Source organism: Danio rerio, chromosome 4, assembly GCF_049306965.1.
Source record: "Danio rerio strain Tuebingen ecotype United States chromosome 4, GRCz12tu, whole genome shotgun sequence".
In the NCBI taxonomy this organism is placed as follows: Eukaryota; Metazoa; Chordata; class Actinopteri; order Cypriniformes; family Danionidae; genus Danio; species Danio rerio.
This window is the reverse complement of record NC_133179.1, coordinates 65,072,144-65,092,872: the sequence shown is the minus strand read 5'-3', so window position 1 is coordinate 65,092,872 and position 20,729 is coordinate 65,072,144. Positions and strand designations below refer to the sequence as shown.

At 39.4% G+C, this 20,729-nt stretch overlaps 2 protein-coding genes across 5 annotated transcripts in view; both read left to right on the top strand.

Annotated features, from left to right (window-relative positions):
• The window catches only part of znf1069 (zinc finger protein 1069), a 616,019-nt gene that overhangs the window by 274,223 nt on the left and 321,067 nt on the right, over positions 1 to 20,729 (top strand). The gene's annotated exons all lie outside the window — the stretch shown is intronic.
• Positions 1,082 to 17,555, top strand: si:dkey-29j8.1. 2 transcript variants are annotated; one of them, XM_068220124.2, is made up of 11 exons: positions 1,082 to 1,123; positions 1,813 to 1,863; positions 2,037 to 2,144; positions 3,272 to 3,343; positions 6,407 to 6,491; positions 9,345 to 9,540; positions 9,636 to 11,403; positions 12,748 to 12,921; positions 14,305 to 14,478; positions 14,989 to 15,035; positions 16,521 to 17,555. In XM_068220124.2, the coding sequence occupies exons 2-11, from the start codon at positions 1,820 to 1,822 to the stop codon at positions 17,045 to 17,047; spliced, it is 3,195 nt and encodes a 1,064-aa protein (XP_068076225.1). In that variant the 5' UTR covers positions 1,082 to 1,123; positions 1,813 to 1,819; the 3' UTR covers positions 17,048 to 17,555. The 2 variants fall into 2 exon arrangements, with proteins under 2 accessions (XP_068076225.1, XP_073804371.1); XM_073948270.1 differs by lacking the exons at positions 12,748 to 12,921; positions 14,305 to 14,478; positions 14,989 to 15,035; positions 16,521 to 17,555 and adding an exon at positions 7,299 to 7,957 and having other exon boundaries at positions 6,407 to 7,154; positions 9,636 to 11,599.

Below are 20,729 nucleotides of genomic sequence, written 5' to 3'. Positions count from 1 at the left end.
GTAAAGGAAAGCCATGTTAAAATATTACAGATATATATATTAGCCATGTAATGATTTATATGTTAGATTTGTAAAATGAGTCAGACACTATTATTAAATGACTGTTTCAGTTGTGATGACACTAAACTATTCTGGTTTCTCGTGATCTCATTATTATATTTCAGTGTTCTGTAAATTGATCATTATAACTGATTAAGATAATCTTGTTTATGGATTGTGAACTAAAACTCTTACACTACTTGGAAAACACCACATTCACTAAACACAATGTGCTAACTGATCCTGAATCTGTCAACTCTTTTCCACCCATCTAAAGGTTTTAATCATTCTCTGATTTCAACACAGAGTTACTGTAAAGATCTGTTCAGATGATTAAGTTATCTGTATTTAATTTAACATTCCCTTTTATAATGATTTTTGTATAACTTTGCATTTACTTATGTTATTTCTCATTAAACAAATAATAAAAAGAACAAATAAATGAATAAAAGCCGCTAAGTAAGATTTTTTACTGATAATAATAAATCATTTGTCACAACCCCGTCTTCCAGCTTCTGAGGAAAATTATTCATATTTTTATTGACTTTTTATCCTGAATTTTGAAAAATGACCATAAAAAATAGTATTAAACATTTGTACTGTAATAGAGAGTATCGATAAACAGATATATTGATTAAAATAAGTTTGGAAACAGAAATAGAGAGATAACACATGTACATTCAAATTATGTGTTGCAAACAATAAATAAAAGACAAACTACAACATTTGAACTGAATGTAATGCTGTTTAATGGTTTTCTTGATTTGTCCTCTGTTTAAACATTATTCATTTATATATAAATCTCTAATCTTATTTTAAAGGTTGAACATTGCTGTAAATATTCTTCAGAGACCTCTCAGATTTCATCTTTAATACCTTCTCTAAATCTTCCATCAACACACTCGTCTTCAGGACACGCCCACAGTCAGGAGAGTCTCATGAATATTAATGTCAGTGTCACTCTGTGGAGCCAATAATATTTCAGGATACACCTGTAGATCACACAGGTGTGTTTTAGTAAAGTGAAAGAGTGAAAGAGCTCAGATTGTGTTCCTGCTGCACAAGAGTGTCTGTACTTCTGCATGTGAGTTTAACACTTCTACATTACGCTGATTTGTGGAGATGATGAAGGGTTTATATGTGTGAGTGTGATTTAAATGTCTGATCCTGAAGATCAAATCCTTAAACACAGATTAAACACTGAGTCAAACACGCTCATTTAAACACTGTGTCTCTAAAAGCTTTATTTTTAATCCCTTTAAAGTGTTTGTGCTCTTCTATATCAGACTGACTCAATAGTGTCCAATAATTCAGCATTAAATATAACTCTAAACATTCAGAGTCACCAAATCAAAAGTAAAGTTAAAGCAGACCTTCCAGTTGAACAGGAAGAAAAGCTGCTGAAAAACAACAAGCTGACGATCCTTAAACAACACTGCATTTAACCCTTTACTGTCAGAGTAACTCATTAACCAAATAGCCATTTTAGTAGAGAGACATTTTAATACTCACTAAATCAACAATTGGCTGAACCTGAACTTCTCTTGATAAACTCTATATAACATGCATTTACCTTAAATCAAATGTGAAACAGCTGAGATGTCAGATCAGGGTTAAACCAACTGCATTCATGTTAAGGACTATATATATATATATATATATATATATATATATATATATATATATATATATATATATATATATATATATATATATATATGTATGTATGATTGTTTCCTCAAAGCTCTGCTAATGTCTGCATTGGTGTTTTAGCTGCAGTATGGCAGAGGAGCAAGTAAAGGACTCTCTCTCAGAGAAACAAAGGTATTGACTCTGTTTTTACACCATTATTTCAACATGACAACAGACAGACCTTCAGTCAACTATTAGTTTGTGCTGAATTAAACTGAACAAACTCATATTTGTCTGATAAACTCTTGTAAAGGAGACTGAAGTTTGTCCTGCAGTTTATTCCTCTGGTGTGTTTGTGTGTTCAGTGTGAGATCAGGATCATGTGTGTCCAGCTCTGTGTCTCTGAAGAGTGACAACTCAAAAGGTGGTCGTACTCCAAACTTCAGAGGGAAAACACCATCATCAGTCAAAAGGTATTTAGTGTTTTACATTATTGATCACACTTGGACTGTATTGAACATGTTATTGTGAACCAACAATCCAGAAAATAGCGTCATTAGTAAATGCATCAGTTGTTTGGATTAATCAAATGACTCAATGACTTTTGGTGAATTTAGACATTTACAGACACCTAGTGATGGTTTTAGTTTCTTAATCAGAGTATCTTTTAGACAGGCAAGGGGACAAAACAGGAGCAATCAATCATAATCAAGGGTAATCCACAAAGAGTAATCCAATATCCAGACAGCTAACAATAAACACAAGATTAAAACACAAACCAGCGAAACACGCTCTGAGTGTACATGAACGAGTAACACACCGCTAATCACCAAGAGTACTCCAGTAAACAGAGCTAATGGCTCATTTTGGAGCACTGCTTCATGAAGCTTCAATACCTTTGCAGTTTTTAGTTTTAAATCCGTGAATCAGAGCACATATCAAATGGGTAGAGTCATGTGGTTTCAGTAAACGAGGCTTTTTATGACTTTAATGCTTCGAAACATTTTGGAAATTCAATATTTCTCCACAAGGGGGCGAAAACTTGATCTGCGTAATTTCCACACGAATCACACAAATCCATTCAGTTTGCCCTCCAGAGGTGAATCACTGAACAGGTTTTATAGTTTTACCTGATCTCAGGTCAGTTTAATGAGTTTGTAGATGTTTAATTAGACATTTATAAAATAAAAAGAAATAATAGGTAATAGTCTCTTGTTGTCCCCATGGCGCAGTAAGTAGTGCTGTCGCCTCACAGCAGGAAGGTCGCTGGTTCGAGCCTTGGTTGGGTCAGGTGGCATTTCTGTGTGGAGTTTGCATGTTCTCCCTGCATTTGTGTGGTTTTCTTCAGGATGCTCAGGTTTCCACCACAGTCTAAAGACATGCGGTACAACTCTACTTCAACACACTTACCTGTAGGTCTCAAACAAGCCTGAAGGACTCAATTAGTTTGATTAGGTGTGTAATTTGGGTTGGATTTAAGTTGTGCAGAGTTGTGACCCTCCAGGAACTGAGTTTAAAAAGTGGCTAATGAGGTGTAGAGTGCCTCTAGTGTGTCTGGTGCTGACAGTGACACCAAATAAAATTAATTTTGTCATTCTAGGTTTTTTCATTTAGGGAAGTCAAAACATCCTCCATCAAACCTCAGAGAGAAAACACCATCATCTGCTGAAAGGTATTTTGTGTTTTACATTTTGGTCATTAGTGGTTGGAACCTTTAGGAACCTCATGACCTGATTTGATTTTAAATCCATAATGATTCTTAATTTAGTTTTCCTAGATTTTCTGCTGTACATGTATGTCTTTGAAACTTTGAATTTCAAACAGGAAACCTACTTTTCTGTGCTTATGTTTAATAAATTGAATCTATAACAACTCTAGGTTTCACTTTTGGGTGTGGAAGAAAGTTTAACAGCATATTGAAATCAGCCACAAAAAAGAACAAAACAGAAGCACCAGATAATTACAGACTCTTATTATCTGGTGCTTTTGTTTCGTTTTGTGGCTGGCTTCAATATGAATGAATAATCACAGATGTTATTCATCTGTCCAAATAAAGCTAATTCTGCAGGATGCATCTGTGTGCCTATTAGCTGTTTTTATGTTTGAGCTCACGCAGACCCGCATGTTGCTGTCTAATCTGAATACAGAATTGATTTCAGATCTTTTAGAAAACATTTTAGGAATAAAACAAAAGAATACTTCAATAGTCACGAAAGTGGTGTGCAATCAGGTAGATCTGAGGATTACAGTGGTGGCCTATACATTGCCTCTGGGCACTTGGAGCCCTGGCTCCTCCACAACGTGCCCTATCACAATTGTGCTGGTTTGTCCCCTGGGATGTCCGTGCTTTCACTCATTGACACGGGAGATCAGATGCCCATCACAGCATCAGAGGGTGAGTTGTCATGTTCAGATGACAGACCAAGCTCGGTCACCCACCATCTGGGGTGCAATGCACGGTTATGGATCTAGAATCAGGCATGATGGCTGTGCTTTCCCAGGCTGCTTTGGCGGTAGGGCTGAAGATGGCTTGTCCCCCTAGTCCCACTGTCGGACCGACTAGAGGGGGAGCTGATGTGAGATAAATCATTTCAGACCCCTGTTCCCATCTTCCAGGGAGCATACAGGGAGCTCAAACAGGTATGGAGAATGTTTTTACCTCACACGCTTCTACCGTAACCTCACTCGATGGCGGTACAAAGCTTTTGCCTAGATGGTAGGCACCGCCACCTGGAGGGGTAAGCTGAGATCCTTGGGTGGGTTTTCTGAGTCTCTCACAGCCAGAGCTCACACTGCTGTGGGCATTGCCTCTTCGGCCCTGCACCATGGTACCACAGCACCACAGGTGGCCGACTATACTCTCATGACCTCAAAATCGGCCGTCTGAGCCATGGAGAAGATGATGGCCACACAGTGGTTCAAGATCACCACCCTTGGCTTACCCTGGGAGACATGTGTCACACTGCCTGAGCTTGTTTTCTTCACATGCCTATATATCACAGGCCTATTTGGTGACACTGTCTACCAAGCAGTCCTCAGTGGTAAAAGAAAAGCTGAGCACAATGAAACAGGTCATCTTCCTGAGGTCACCTGTTTCCAGAGTTTACTGGCGTGTTTTTCACGACAGTTAAAGCCGCAGCCACCCGTCTTGCGTGTGCAGAATGAAGACGGTGCTGCCCTGTCTGATACAGTTTGACAGGATTACAATGGTCTTACTGAAGTTTTTCCAGAGGTTCCTCAGCCATATTAGGTTGCAGCCACTATCTCGCTGCTCAGATTGTTCCAATTTGACCACTTCACCACTGGCTTCACAGTCAAGATCCCAGATGGGCATGGTGTGCAGGGATGCACAGGGTGACCATCACCTCGCTGTGATGCCGCACCTTCAGTCCCTGGATGGATCTGGCCTTCTACGGGCCTGGGTGCCCTTAAACAAGTGTCCACAACAAACAAGTGATGTCTGGACTTAAACAAGGAAACATTTAGTCTGTCACTAAAAAATCTAATAGACATCTAAGAATAACCCAACACTAGACAAATACACAGATTAGACAGACTTGACATGTGTAGTTGTTAATTCCAAATTTAGCCTTATTTTAGCCAAGCCATCTTTGATGGGATGTCTATTAGTCTTCTATTAAACACAAAAATGTGCTTATTAAGATACTATAGTTGTCCCAGATATAAGATAATATTAGAAATTAGCCTGGAGTCATGACGCACAAGACGCAAGCTCAACCATGCAAGTTGACGTGTTCTCCCAGCAGCTCACACTCCTGGGAGAATAGAAACTCCACCCCAGCATGGTCCAGGTAATACGAGTGCACTTCAGGGAAGCCCAGGTCATCCTGCTTACTTCTCGCAAGTCTGCTCATCAGCAGTCGCTTTTTTCCCTGCTCTGTACAGATGCTCTCAGCTGACTCCGAGGCTTAAGCAGTATGCATTTTTCCCTCAGTGATCCTGCTCACACAGACCCTGTGAAAGGTCAGGGAGAAAGAGCAGAAGGTCTTGCTTGTTGCGCCTCCAAGGTTCAACCTGACCTTGTTGTTTCTGAACTCGCACTCCTCGCGATGACCCCTCCTTGACTAATTCCCGAGGAATCACTTCTTTTCTTAGAGATAGGGCAACCTCTGGGGCAACAATCCCATATCCGTCCCTAAGTCACCGAGCATTTCCCCTTTTCAGGGAGATTTGTGTCTTCTCTACCCGCTAACCAACATATCATATGAAGCGCATATACTTATACTTATTGTCACCAGGTCTCCCCTTTGGGTAGCAAGTCACCTTCGTACCACCCTTCCTCATATTTTCCTAGGTAAAAAGTTAACATTTGACACCCTAAATTTTAAACTATTCCCATACTCTGGTAATTCTAGGTCTAGGGATACATTTAGAAGGTTGCACTTTTGGTGATATTGTGTGCTCATGCTGTGCTTGGCAAACTTCACACCTTACACCAAATGCACAACAGTCTCAGCTGCTGTGGTGTTTTCCACACACTCTCCCAAAAGCATCTCTTCTAGACACAAGTCAATGTTCCCGACCTGATGGGGAACGTCCTGGTTATGTCTGTAATTTATCAACTCAATTTAATTTGTGACACATCAATGGACCAATTGCACAAGTTCACTGTCTTGACTGTCTCCTTATCATGAGGTCTACAGAACATTTAGTATTTTAATGTCTTTGAGATATGCCTGTATTTGTTTGTCTCAGTGGTTTTATTTGTTAACAGTTTTCAATATGAGTTACCAGATTCAAGAAACAAGACTCACAGAAGCCAAAAGAGTTTCAGGGGCCATCTCCAGAAGATCTTCGAGGTGGGAAAAATTTATTCAATTTCATATTAGAACAGACAATATGTTTATTAAAAAGATCTTGCTTCTGTAAAACATGTCATTTGTAAATGTTATTTTTCATGTATTTCTTTTTTTGAAGAATTACAATGTATTTGTTTAGTAAAGAATAATTGACTTTAGTTCATTGAGTTATTAGAAAATAATACACACCTATGATACTGTGACATCCCCGGCACATTCCTGCTCACCCAATCATCTATCTTCTTTACAAACCACCTCCATCCAATCCCGTGAATTCTCACCAGCCTTCTAATGACCTGCACCCATTTCCCATCACCAAAGGACACTGTATAAACTGACCTTCTCTCAGTCGTCAGCTCGTATTAAAGTCAGATAGTTGCCCTCATCTTCACTCCTTCGGCTTTTCCCTTTTTTCCATGGATGTTCCTTATGAGTCTTCGAGTCCTTTATACTGATCAAGGGAAGTTATTATTCTTATCTGATGTTCATTAGAGGATCTGCTATTACTATGATGAACTGTGTGCTTGTATACTCATCAATGGATGATCATTACATGCTTTCTGATCATTCTCATCGATCTAGAGGGATGCTTACAGTTGTGTAGAGTTAACCAGAAGATCAGCTATCTACTAGATCACAGGTGTTAAACTCAGTTCCAAAAGGGCCGCAGCTCTGCACAGTTTAGTTCCAACCCTAATTAAACACACCTGATCAAACTAATTCAGTCCTTCAGGCTTGTTTGAAACCTACAGGTAAGTGTGTTGGAGCAGGGTTGGAACTAAACTGTGCATGGCTTCGGCCCTTCAGGAATTGAGTTTGACACACCCCTGTACTAGATGAACTGTGTACCTGTATACTCACCTGCTGAGTCTCCTACAAGCGAACTATCAGTGAGATCATTTATTTCTGCTATTGACACTTTCATTTTTACAGAAGATTGCTACAGCCTTAAAGGTGCAGTAGGTGACTTCAGAAAACATTTGTTGTTTTGCTGGTTGAAAGTCTCTTCACAGTCCAATAGTAATGATTACAGTAAATGATCTAAATGTGTTTATATGTATCTTTATATTCTAGGTAAAGCATAAAACTAAAAAATGTTTATCCGATAGGCAGGTCAGACTGTCTGTCAGCAAATGGAGATTCCGACTTCTGCGCACCTGTTCACGAAGATCCGCCATTAGCGCGTGCCCGTCTGCATCACAAACGCATGCACTCCGAGCGAGCTGCGGGCCGCTCGCAGATGCCGAGTCGGAGCCGGAGGCGCCGAAGGACAGCCGAGCTCGGGCAGATTACTGTAAAGCCAGGCGCAGGTGTAACTCGCCCTTAAAGCGGCTGCGCGGTCACGAGACGGACCAGGAGAAATCAAAAGCTGAATTGAAACTTTTAAAAACCTGAATCAATACTGGAGTTACTTTAGCACGCTGGAGGAAGGATGACACCATGACTGAAGTATCACTGTTAGACAGGTCATGTTCTGTTTTGAAACTATTTTATGTCAGATTGTGTTGTTATGAATGACTTATATGCACAGACGTGTTGTTCAGCCACTTAAATCTCCTGGTGAAAGATTGACGTGATTATTTTCAGTTTCATAAGGTTTTTTGACAGCATCTATAATGTAGATTTATATTTAGTTTAACAACAAAACACCAGTAAATAGCGCTATTCCGCCTAACTGCTCTATTGAGCTGAAGTTGCTTTTATATTCACATTGGGTAATTTTTGAACAATGATAGCCTTCCTATACTGTTTATCATGCTACTCTGAATATTCGCTCTGAAATAGCATGTAAGTGTGGCAAAGTAATACATGTAATTCATGCACGGCGCTGGCACTAACTAACTGGCAAATGATATGAACTAGTGGGTTGTCTGTCGGCCGCTGTGACGAGGTGCGCGCGCTCACGATTTCAGAGGGTGTGGCTTTGAATCACAGTCCCTCCCCGCCGTCCAAAGATAATATGCTAAGCGGTTAGCATTTTGGCAGATCACCTACTGCACCTTTAATATGAACCTTTAAGTTCTCACTGTGATCAGCGACTTTGTTTTGAATAAATACTGCGAAAAGAGAACCATCTCTGTCTTCCTTGTCTACCAGCGTGACAGATACTCATGATGATGTCATTATACCTCTAGTGTGCATTATTTCCTAATAATTCAAAGCATCTGAGACCGCTATTCCACACATGGCACAAAATGATTTTATGTTTAAAAGACACTTGAAAAAAAGATGGCTTAGATAAAACAAGGCCAAATTTAGGTTGTCACTGAAAAATTTAATAGACACCTAAGAATAGCTCAAGTCAACAAATACACCGATTAGACAGACTTAACATGTGTAGTCATTATTTCCAAATTTAACCTTATTTTAGTCAAACAATTTTTAATTTGATGTCTTGTAGACTTCAATGAAACACCAAACATATGCTTGATTGGATACTATGGTTTCCACAGCTTAAGCCACAGTTCAGATGTTGTAATTCAGACATTTGTCAAGTTTTTGTTCTCAAACTGCTCCTCTGTGTAGGACTAGTTTCTTACATAGCTCATCCAAAGTCTTCTGTTATGTTTTACTGTGTTTCAATTGTTGTCGCTGTGACATAACTGAAATCATTCAGCATAGTGATATAGAAATGTAATGTGCAAAAAGCCTGCCTGAACAATTTAACTATGTGTTTATCTGAAGATAACAGAACACTGTAAAATGTTTTTCAGCCAATCAGAATTGAGCACTTAAAGACCTGTGTTATAATATATTTTCAATTATTAAATAACTTTTTTGGATTTACAACTGTGTGTCATTAGATGTCTTTCTGATATAGTGGTCTTCTCTTTTTTTTTTTTTTAAATATAGAATCTTGAGAGTAAAATTATCAAGTTTGTTAAGAAAGAACTGAAAAACTTCAGGAAAATCTTACAAAATGAAAACAGACAGGAGTTTGTAAAGGAGTTTAATGAGAACAGTAGCGGAATCACAGAAGCAGCTCTTGATCTCACACTCTTCTTCCTGAGAGAGATGAAGCAAGATCAAGCTGCTGATACTCTCCAGGGTAAGAGACTCATGGCCGTCAGTCAGACTGACAATTACAAATATAGCTGGAAAAGTCAAGACTAAAACTCTCTGTTTCTTTGCTCCTGTGTTTAGGTGAGCTGCTCTACATTAATCAGCTTAAATGTAGCCTGAAGAAGAAATATCAAAGTGTGTTTGAAGGAATTGCTCAGCAAGGAGACTCCACACTTCTGAATAACATCTACACAGATCTCTATATCACTCAGGGTGCGAGTGAACAGGTCAACACTGAACATGAGATCAGACAGATTGAAGCTGCGTCCAGACGTCATCAGTCACTAGAGATACAGGTTGAATGCAAACATTTGTTTGAAGCAGCTGAACAAGACGAGCAGATCAGAACTGTCCTGACAAAAGGAGTTGCCGGCATCGGGAAATCAGTCTCTGTGCAAAAGTTTGTTCTGGATTGGGCTGAAGGGAAAGAAAATCAAGACATCAGCTTCATATTTCCTCTTCCATTCAGAGAGATGAACTTAAAGGAGAAAGAAAGACAAAGTTTAAAAGACCTCATAACTCAGTTTTTCCCAGAGACTAAAGGACTGAACCTTACAAGAAGCACACGATTCAAAGTCCTGTTCATCCTTGATGGATTGGATGAATGTCGTCTTCCTCTGAACTTTGCTGGTAATGAGACGTGTCGTGATGTATCTTCAGTAGTCTCTCTGGATGTTCTCCTGACGAACCTCATCAAGGGAAATCTGCTTCCTTCTGCTCTCATCTGGATCACCAGCAGACCAGCAGCTGCCAGTAAGATTCCTGCTGACTGTATCGACCGGCTGACAGAGATACGAGGATTCAATGATACCCAAAAGGAGGAGTACTTCAGAAAGAGACTCACAGATCAGAATCAGGCCAGAGAAATCATTGATCACATTAAACAGTCAAAGAGTCTCTTTATTATGTGCCACATCCCAGTCCTCTGCTGGATTTCAGCCACTGTTCTCCAGAACATACTGAAACTGAAACACAGGGCTCATGCTGAAACACTGCAGGAATCTCCCAAGACTCTAACACAGATGTACACACACTTTCTCCGCTTTCAGATCCAGCAGAGCAGAAGAAAGTATGATGGAGAAAACACAGCAGATGTCTCCTGGGATCCAAACCTCATCCTTTCACTGGGGAAACTGGCCTTCCAGCAGCTGGAAAGAAACAATGTGATCTTCTATGAGAGCGATCTGAAAGACTGTGGCATTGACGTCTATAAGGCATCAGTGTACTCAGGCATGTGTACCCAGATCTTTAAGGAGGAGACGGGAATCATTCTTGGTACCATGTACTGCTTTCTTCACCTGAGCATTCAGGAGTTCATTGCAGCCCTTTATCAACATCTGATACTAGACAACAACAAGAAACAAGCAGAAAAAAGCAGAAATAAAGTCATGATTAACTTGCTGAAGACAGCAGTAGACAAGGCTCTGGAAAGTGAGAATGGACATCTGGACCTTTACCTTCGCTTTCTTCTCAGTCTGTCACTCCAGTCTAATCGACAACTCTTACGAGGCCTGTTGACACAGCAGGATGACAGAGACCAGAGCAAAGAAGAAATAATTGCCTACATCAAGCAGAAACTTGAAGGGAATCTGTCTCCAGAGAGATCCATCAATCTGTTCTACTGTCTGAATGAACTTAATGATCAAACTCTGCTGAAACAGATTCAGTCTCACCTCAGTAGAGGAAGTCTGTCATCTGCTCGCCTTTCACCTGCCCAGTGGTCTGCTCTGGTCTTTGTGTTGTTGACCTCAGAGGAGGAGCTGGAGGAGTTTGAGCTTCAGAAATTTCAGAGATCAGACGAGTGTCTCATCAGACTATCAGCAGTCATCAAAACCTCCAAAAGAGCTCTGTAAGTGCCATGTTTACTTGCAGCCTCGCGTTTGATTCATTCATAAAAGCAGAACACGCAGGATTCAGCACATAAATTCACCAGTTACTCCACAAATACATGCAAGTGAGTGTCTGGTGAACTTAGAGAAGAACAGATTCAACTTTATAGTTACTTTTACCATGTGTATCTGATATGAATAAAACACATCAGCAAATGATATTTGAGTGGATTATTAGACTTTCATAGACTTTCTTGTGTGTTTCACAGACTCTAAATGTCTTGTTTTACTAGTGCTTGTGTGTATTTACATGTAAATGTTTATCTAAAACAAAAAAAAAATCATTAGGCGGTTAAAACGCTGCATAATTGTGATGATATGACACGTTTTTCTCTGGCTCAGCACCAGTCAACACACCTGCTGTTGAACTCCCTCCTTATCCCTGTATGAGGCGCCGAAATCTGTATCAGTAAGTGAGAGAGACCTAGTTCACGCCGCGTGTTTTTCATTAATCAAACGTCCTTGTGTTGTGCGACACAACAAATCGATAATGAAATTCAATTTTGAAATTCACTGCCAACCCTTTGAGTAATCAATTTTTATTAATTTAATTGATTCGTTGTTGCAGCCCAAATACAAATATCTGTCATTTCCCGGTACAGGATCCTGCAAGATCCTGCTCAAATTAAGCTCTAATTTATATCAATTTCTATATTTATAATGTCCCGCTGGCCGGCAACTTACACAACTTTTTTTGAAGTGTTGTGAATGAAAATGTGCTGGGACGAATGTCCTCATGTGCCCAATAGAAACAAGGCAGCCAGCAATCACAGAGGAAAACACTCCATGGCAACGTTGCTGTAACTTTCACTCATTGGAAAATGTTTCTCTCCCTGCGTCAAGCTCAGCTGATGTCCCTCCCCCAAGAGCCATATACCCCACTGTGATTAGTGGGCTTGTTCAGCTCCACAAACAAAACTGTAAAGTGCCGTACATATCAAACTCACCGCACTAACATTAAACTTTCAAATTAAGGCGAGGGCCACAAACTATCATCCCGTGAAGGACCGTGAGTTTGAGACCCCTGCTGTAGAAGCAGCGCACGGCCCCCACACAGCCCCCTATTGACGAGCACTCACAACTACAGCTGTCAAATAAAAGTACAGGTACTAAAAAAATTCATAATCGTATTGTTTTGAGAGCTAGGGTATCGCTATGCTTTTATAATATCGGTACATTGTGCTACTCTACTGTTAGTACATACAACCATAAGGGTGGAAGCTGGTGTCCTTTTCATGAGCAAGCATTGTTAATCAGTGAGGTCCCAGATGACCACATCAATATTGTGTTTGTCCTCTACACAGGCTACAGTGCTGTAATCTCACTGTTCAGTGCTGTGAGAGTATTTCTTCAGTTCTACAATCCTCAAACTGTGTGCTGAGAGAGCTGGACCTGAGTAACAATGACCTGCAGGATTCAGGAGTGAAGAAGCTCTCTGATGGACTGAAGAGTCAACAATGTAAACTGGAGACACTGAGGTAAATACTCTTCCACTCAACAGCAACTCCAAACAGAGAGTTACATACTGGTTTAACAAATATAGAAGCCCCTTTCCCCCCTCAGTGTGTTGGCAGATTACACTTTAGATTATACTAGATTATACACTTTACACTAGATTTATATGGGTGTGATTTTATTCATACCTATACAAATGTATGCATAAAAATACATTTAAAAGCATTACTGAGTAAAATAAAATAAAAAATGTGTAAAATACTTTTTCTAATAGACAGAAATATGACTGTATTTAAAGGTTATTTAGATGAATTGCCTATAAATTATGTTCCCATATTTTATATGTTTATATATTTTGGGTAACACTTTACAATAAGGTTCATTAGTTAATGCATTTACTAATATGAACTAATCATGAACAACACTTGTACAGCATTTATTAATCATAATTGAACATTTACAATTGCATTTTTAGCATCCAAACTCATGCTTGTTAACATTAGTTAATGCACCATGAGTTAACATGCACTCACAATAAACAACTGTATTTTCAATAGCTAACGTTAACTAACATGAACAAATGCAGTAGTAAATGTGTTGTTCATTATTTGTTCATGTTAGTAAATGCATTAAGTAACATTAACTAATGAACCTTATTGTAAAGTGTGACCTATTTTTGTTTATATTTGCATTTGTTTATTGCAAAAATATATTTAAGAATTTGTCAGATGTTCTGGCAATCCTGTCTAAGTAAATAAATAACAGTGATGAAGACAAAGTGAACCCTGTGGGGTCTGTAGGGTTTTGGGCCCTAGTGAGGTTTTGACCTGCTCTGATGTTTGTGCTGTTTGCAGTTTTCCTGAAAACATATAAAAGTCTCATCACAGTCTTATTATCTAAACTGAAGAAGTTTCTTGGCCTTGTTAACATTTGGACTCAAAAATGGATTGACTACATCTCTAGTGACTGTCAGACAAGAGACAAAGACACCAAGAGATTGAGTTTGTGTGTGTTTAGTTTATTTACAATATTGTCCACAATATAATCTAAATATGATCTAAAGATGATCTAAATATAAATAATGGAAATCAGGTTATTTTTAATTACTCTTTATACTTCAAGATTTCCTTCTGAGGTCAAATGTGTCTTATTCCTCACAGCAGACTTTACAGCTTCATGTGATGTCTTATGAACTATTTCTCTGTACACTTCTACAGATGATGTTGAGTCCTTGTTGAGTGTGTGAGTGTGTGTGTTTGCTGATGTGATTAATAAGGAGAGCTAATCAGGATGTGTGTGTTCATCACTGCTGTTGACATGAGCAGAAACAGCAGTCAGCATCTTCACAACACAAAAAGATGTGTGATTGTCCAACTGTGTGATGTGGACTATTGCTGTGTTTGTAGATTGTCTGGCTGTATGGTGACAGAGGAAGGCTGTGGTTTTCTGTCTTCAGCTCTGACTTCAAACCCCTCACACCTGAGAGAGCTGGATCTGAGCTACAATCATCCAGGAGATTCAGGAGTCAAGCTGCTCTCTGAACAACTGGAGGATCCAAACTACACACTGGACAAACTCAAGTATGTGGAGCAGCACTGCCTTTTTTATTGTGAATATAAATAAGAAGATACTTTGATACTTCACTGCTCTTCTAGTCTCCAGATATTAATCAAAGCTGTTAAATATGTCAGTGCACTGGGGCAGTTCTCACATTAAGCGTGATATTATATCTCATATTAACACTGTACAGTTTCAGCATTGTAGTTGAGCAGTGAAACTTGTTCTCTACATTTCTCCTGAAGAACTGTACAGTATCAGGTCAGAAATGTGTGTGTGTGTACTGACTGAAGGACAACCTGTGTGTGTGTGTGTGTGTGTGTGTGAGTGTGTGTGTGTAAGCGTGTGTGTGTACTGACTGAAGGACAACCTGTGTGTGTGTGTGTGTGTGTGTGTGAGTGTGTGTGTGTGTGTGTGTGCGTGCGTGCGTGCGTGTTTGTGTGTGTGTACTGACTGAAGGACAACCTGTGTGTGTGTGTGTTATAAGCTGATGTGTGTGTACTGACTGAATGTGAATCTGTGTGTGTTTACAGTCTGGATCATGGAGGAGAGAAGAGGATTACAGCAGGACCACACAAATGTACGACTACTACACGAACACACACACGCACACACACACGTGCACACACACACATTCTCTCTCTCGCTCTCTCTCTCTCTCTCTCTCTCACACACACACACACACTCATTTTTTCACATTTAAGGTGTTTTATTGGCATGACAAATAACTGTACATTGGTATTGTCAAAGCAGTACAGCGTCGCTGCATATAAACAAGACAAAAGGGCAGTAGTGCAAACAGATATGAACATAAAAACAGAGAAAACAGATAAGAAGAAAATAAAATAACAAATAAAAATAGATTAATGGTAATAAAAGAGGATAAAGGTGATGACTGTTATCAACAGTAAGTCCACAAGTAAAGAGTTCCAGTGTTGTGTGTTGGAGACAGTGGAGCGGATCATTGTGGGTTCCTCAGACGGTGGCAGGAGTGCACAAACTCAGCTGCTAACACACAGCAGTACACACACACTTCCCCAGTAAGATGGGCAGATTCTCACTGTTCAGCAGGGACTCAAAGTTTTTGTGTGTGTGTGTGAGTTTTGGGTAGAACTTCTCCCGGATCTCAGAGTATTTAATGCACTCAGTGAGGAAGTGCAGCTCCGTCTCCATCAGCTGCTGAGGGCAGTGTGGGCACAGCCACTCCTCCACCGGCAGCCATGTTTGTCTGTGCCGGCCCGTCTCTATAGCCATCTGGTGTCCGTTAAGTCTGTATCTGCTCTGGGTGTTCCTCAGACCTTCATCTGTCAAGATAGTCTGTGTGAAGATAGTCTGCCAGAGTATATCATCTCTTCAGGGCCAGATAACACTGCATTTTGCTTTGCAGTTGTGTTTGAGTGTCCCAGTGGTGTGTGTAGCTGTTCTTGATCTGGTGTGTGATCTGAGTCAGTGGCAGGAGTGTGTCCTCAAGAGACGTCTCAGAGACCCTGAACGCACACACTCTCTTACACACTGAGACACTTTCAGACACGCACACACACACACTCTCTCTCTCTCTCTTTCTTCTCTCTCTCTCTCAAACACACACTCAAACACAAACAATATCGCTCTCACAAACACACACATGCTCTCTCACACTCTCTCAAACACACACACACACACATACATACACAACACACAAACACATGCTTCTACACACTCTCACACTCAAACACACTCTCACACACACACACACTATCGCTCTCACAAACATACACAACACACACGCAATTGCTCTCACAAATACTCACATACACACACACTCATGCACACACACAATCTCACTCTCTCACACACATACTCACACATACACACACACACATGCGCGCACTCACACACAAACACATGCTCTCACACACTCTCTCAAACACTCAGACCCATACAATTACACACACACACACACACACACACACTATCACTCTCACAAACACACACATACACAACACACACAATTGCTCTCACACACACACACACACACACACACACACACAGCTGTGGTTATAAATGTGTGTGTTCTTGTGTTCAGATGTCTGTTTCCTCACTCTGGATCCAAACACAGCACACACTCGTCTCATTCTGTCTGAGGAGAACAGAGAGGTGAAGTGTGTGAGAGAGAATCAGCCGTATCCTGATCATCCACACAGATTTGATTATTATCTTCAGGTGTTGTGCAGAGAGAGTGTGTGTGGACGCTGTTACTGGGAGATTGACTGGAGTGGAGATGATGGTGTGTGTATATCAGTGTCATATAAGAGCATCAGGAGGAAGAGAGGAGGTGCTGAGTGTGCGTTTGGACGTAATGCTCAGTCCTGGAGTTTGATCTGTTCTTCCTCCAGTTTCACATTCAGACACAATAACTCACACACGGATCTCACAGTGAAGCCGCTCAGCAGGAGAATAGGAGTGTTTGTGGATCACAGTGCAGGAACTCTGATCTTCTACGACATCTATAGAGACACAATGAGCCTCATCCACTCAGTCCAGACCACATTCACTGAGCCGCTCTGCCCTGGGTTTTATGTTAGTTATGGATCATCAGTGAAACTGAGCTAAAGACTGATGAGAGATTTACCCAGAATCCTCTGCAGAAGCAGTCAGCAGCAGTGTGTGCGTGTGTGCACGCGTGTGTGTTTGTCTGTGTGTGTGTGTGTGTCTGTGTGTGAGAGAGAGAGAGAGAGAGAGAGAGAGACAGACTGTGTGTGTGTTTCTCAGTCTTCATCAGTGTCATCATTGATGTTGATGAAGTGTCCTCCAGAATGCTGCTGTGTTCAGATCAGCTCATTCTTGTCTACAGATTGATCTTCTTCATTGTTTCTCTGTTGTTTGAGCACAAATAATAAAAGTCAATGTCAAATCCACTGCTGATATTAGAATGTGATGATGAACATGGAAATGTCTGAATCCTGTCTGAATCTCTGTCAAATCTTGAATCAACTGTAGAGAAATCCAGCAGCTCAATGCATAAAGGAGAAATGAAGTGTGACGTTTGTTTCTGCTCTTCTGATCTTCTTCTTCTTCATGATTTGACTTGAACTGAACAATAAAAACACATTTATTCCAGTATTTATTGATCTGTTCATGTTAGTTGATGACAGTAAAGTTGTTCTCTGTTAGTTCTTGTTGACTCTCAGTGCAATAACTGATGCCCCAGCTAGAAATTTTTAGTTCTATACATGTTCTGAGAATATTACCAAGCAATGTTGCATTACTGTTTTCGGCGGCTAGTTTTCTTTAAGTTCCCAGAATGTTTTCTTTAATGGTTGGAAAACATTTTCTAGAAACATTCTAACCACATTCGCGGGTAAAAATTTTACATTATATTCTAACATTCGTATAAAATTTTTACCGGCAAGTTTTCTTTAAGTTCCCAGAATGTTCTCTTTTATGGTAGATAAACATTCTCTAGAAATATTCTAACCACATTCGCTGGTAACAATTTTAGAACATTATATTCTAACATTCTTATAACATTATTAGTGGCTAGTTTTCTTTAAGTTCCCAGAATGTTCTCTTTAATGGTAGGAAAACATTCTCTAAATACATTCTAAATACGTTTCTAAGTAACATTCTTGCAACATTATTACAACGTTTAATAATTGTTTTATTTTACTTCCTAAAACATTCTCTTAAAAGATAGGAAAACATTCTCTAAAACATTGTAACCACATTTGGAGGGTAACATTGTCAGAACCTAATTAGGGCTAGTTTTAGTTTGGTTCACAGAATGTTCTTTTAAAAGATAGGTAAACATTCTCTAAACATTTTAAACCTGTTTAGTGGTAACTGTAACCAAGGGATGTGACACTGACAACAGAGTTAGGATCCAAATGCAGGTTTATTAAGGTGGTCAGGCAAGCAATGGTCAAAACAGAGGCAAACAGACGTATAAAGGCAATCCAGAGTCATAGTCAATAGGCAGGCAGAGATAAACAGAATAACAAGGCAAGGGTATAAAATTATTTAAAAAAAAAAAAAAACTTTTAAAAAAACCTGCAAAACGAGACAAAGGAAACACATTGTGATGTAAAGACTCAGTGACGGGAGTATGTGCTGCTTAAATACTGTGTGTAATTAGTCCTTGACAATCCTCCGGTGGTGTGTGTGTAATCAGTCAGGATGAGGAACATGTGTGTATTTGTAGTTGTAAGCTATTGTGTGTGAATTCCAGTTATCCATAGAGTTACGATCGCTGGTGACATTGTTGAAACATTATACTTTAAAATAATTATAAAATTACAAGCTATTGTTTTATTTTACTTCCAAGAACATTCTCTTAAAAGACAGGAAAATGTTCTCTAAAACATTCTAATCCCGTTTAATGGTACCATTGTTAAGATATTATACTCTTAATATTTTCAGCAGGTATTTTGTTCTAGTTCCCAGGAAGCCTTCTATAAAGTCAGGAAAATCCCAGATAGAATTTTGACATTCCCAGAACATTCTCAGAATGTCCCTGTTGGTGTTAAGGTCATGGTCAGTAACGTTCCCAGAACGTTCTAAGAAGGTCATTCTTTAAAGGTGTGGGGGATGTTATTTTGGGGACCTTCACAGAACATTCAGGATGTTCTCAGGACGTTTAGGGGACCGCTAATATATCCCTCTAGGCCTCTATACACTACATTCCCATAACGTTTTTAAAATGTTCAGGGAACCGACTTAGAATGTTATTTTTTGTTCTGAATGTTAGAGACAGAGAGAGCTTAATCAATAAAATGTTATTAAAGTTGGCTTTATTGGCAGAAAACAAAGCATTTGTCAAACAATTAAATTTTTATATGCTGTTTCTGTTTGTGTGCAACTCTTAGTCAATTTCTCTTTCGTCCAGTTGTCTTTCTGCTTCCTGAAACAAAGCACAAAGACCAATATTTTACAAATAAGTTCACTTTGTATTTAATTTTTTTTTATTTGCTATTTAAACAAAGTGATGCAAAACGGGAAAATTATGGTTGCGCTGGTCTGAAAATAGCAACACATTGAGGCAAACACGTCTTGCGCCTTATTGCGCCAGGTGTATGTTAGGGCCCTCAGTGTCACTTGATCGAGACCTGCTTGAAGAGGTGGTCTCAGTACGGTTTCAAACAAACCCTGGAGTGGTTTGTTTGTGGTGAGAATATGATTTGTACTAAAACAGGCCCAATCGCAAAAAGGACTAATTTGGACTTTGGACTAATCCAGCTGCCGTAGGCCGATGCGCTGTGCATTATTTGATATGGAGGAAAATATTTGTTGACAGCGCTTTACCAACGGAGAGAGAGGGGGGGGACCCTAAAAAACATGTATAGTTTGTCTTAAGCAGGCATAGAATCCAATTAAACATTGACAAAAAACTTTCATCTACACATAAAGATGTAATTAAAAGCCAAAACTTTTATAAACACGAGCTCACTACTTTAGCCTAACGCTAGCGTTACCTATGCTAAGGTGCTAACCATCTGTATAAAATAAATATTTGAAAGAAATATGTTAATTACCAGTAAGAAAAGAGTTGGGAACATTTGTATGTAATATTTCAGTGCTTTTAGGGACTAATCTTACCTGAAATTGGTGAAAACAGCCACATGACCAGTTCTGTTGACAGCCAGATTGAGTGCTGTTTCTTAATCTATTCGTATACTTAACTTTATTTATGCATTTATTTTCTTATTTTTTGCTTGTTTGTTGTATTGCTTATCTGTTAGAACTCATATTGTATTGCTATCAACAACAAGTGACAGAATTTCTTTCTGTCATTCCAATCACAACAAATAACTAATGCAAGTCCTGCAGGATTTGTCACTTGCTTGGATCCATTGTAAAGCCTGTAAGAAATTCCTGCACATATCGTCAATGTGTCCTACAGGACTTTATAATTCCTGCAGGACAGCAGCTTTCCTGTAGGGAAAAAAATATTCTTCAGGATTCCTGTAAAAAGTACTGCATGATTCTAAAACCTGTAGGAATTGTCTGCACATATTGTAAATTTGTCCTGCAGGATTTTATAATTCCTACCGGATACCAGCAGGTTCCTGCAGAAAAAAAGAAAAAAAAATTCTGCAGGATTCCTGTAGGCTATTTTTGTAAGGGCCTGCACTTTTTACAAATAATCTGCAAGCAGAAAAACAGGAAACAAACCTTAAATTGTCTCAACCCTCACTGTAAAAACTTATCTATAGAATTCACGCAATAAATCTGAGGTAACAATTTTCACAGACTTTGGTTGGGTAGATTTAATCCCATATTTTAAGTATTAACTATC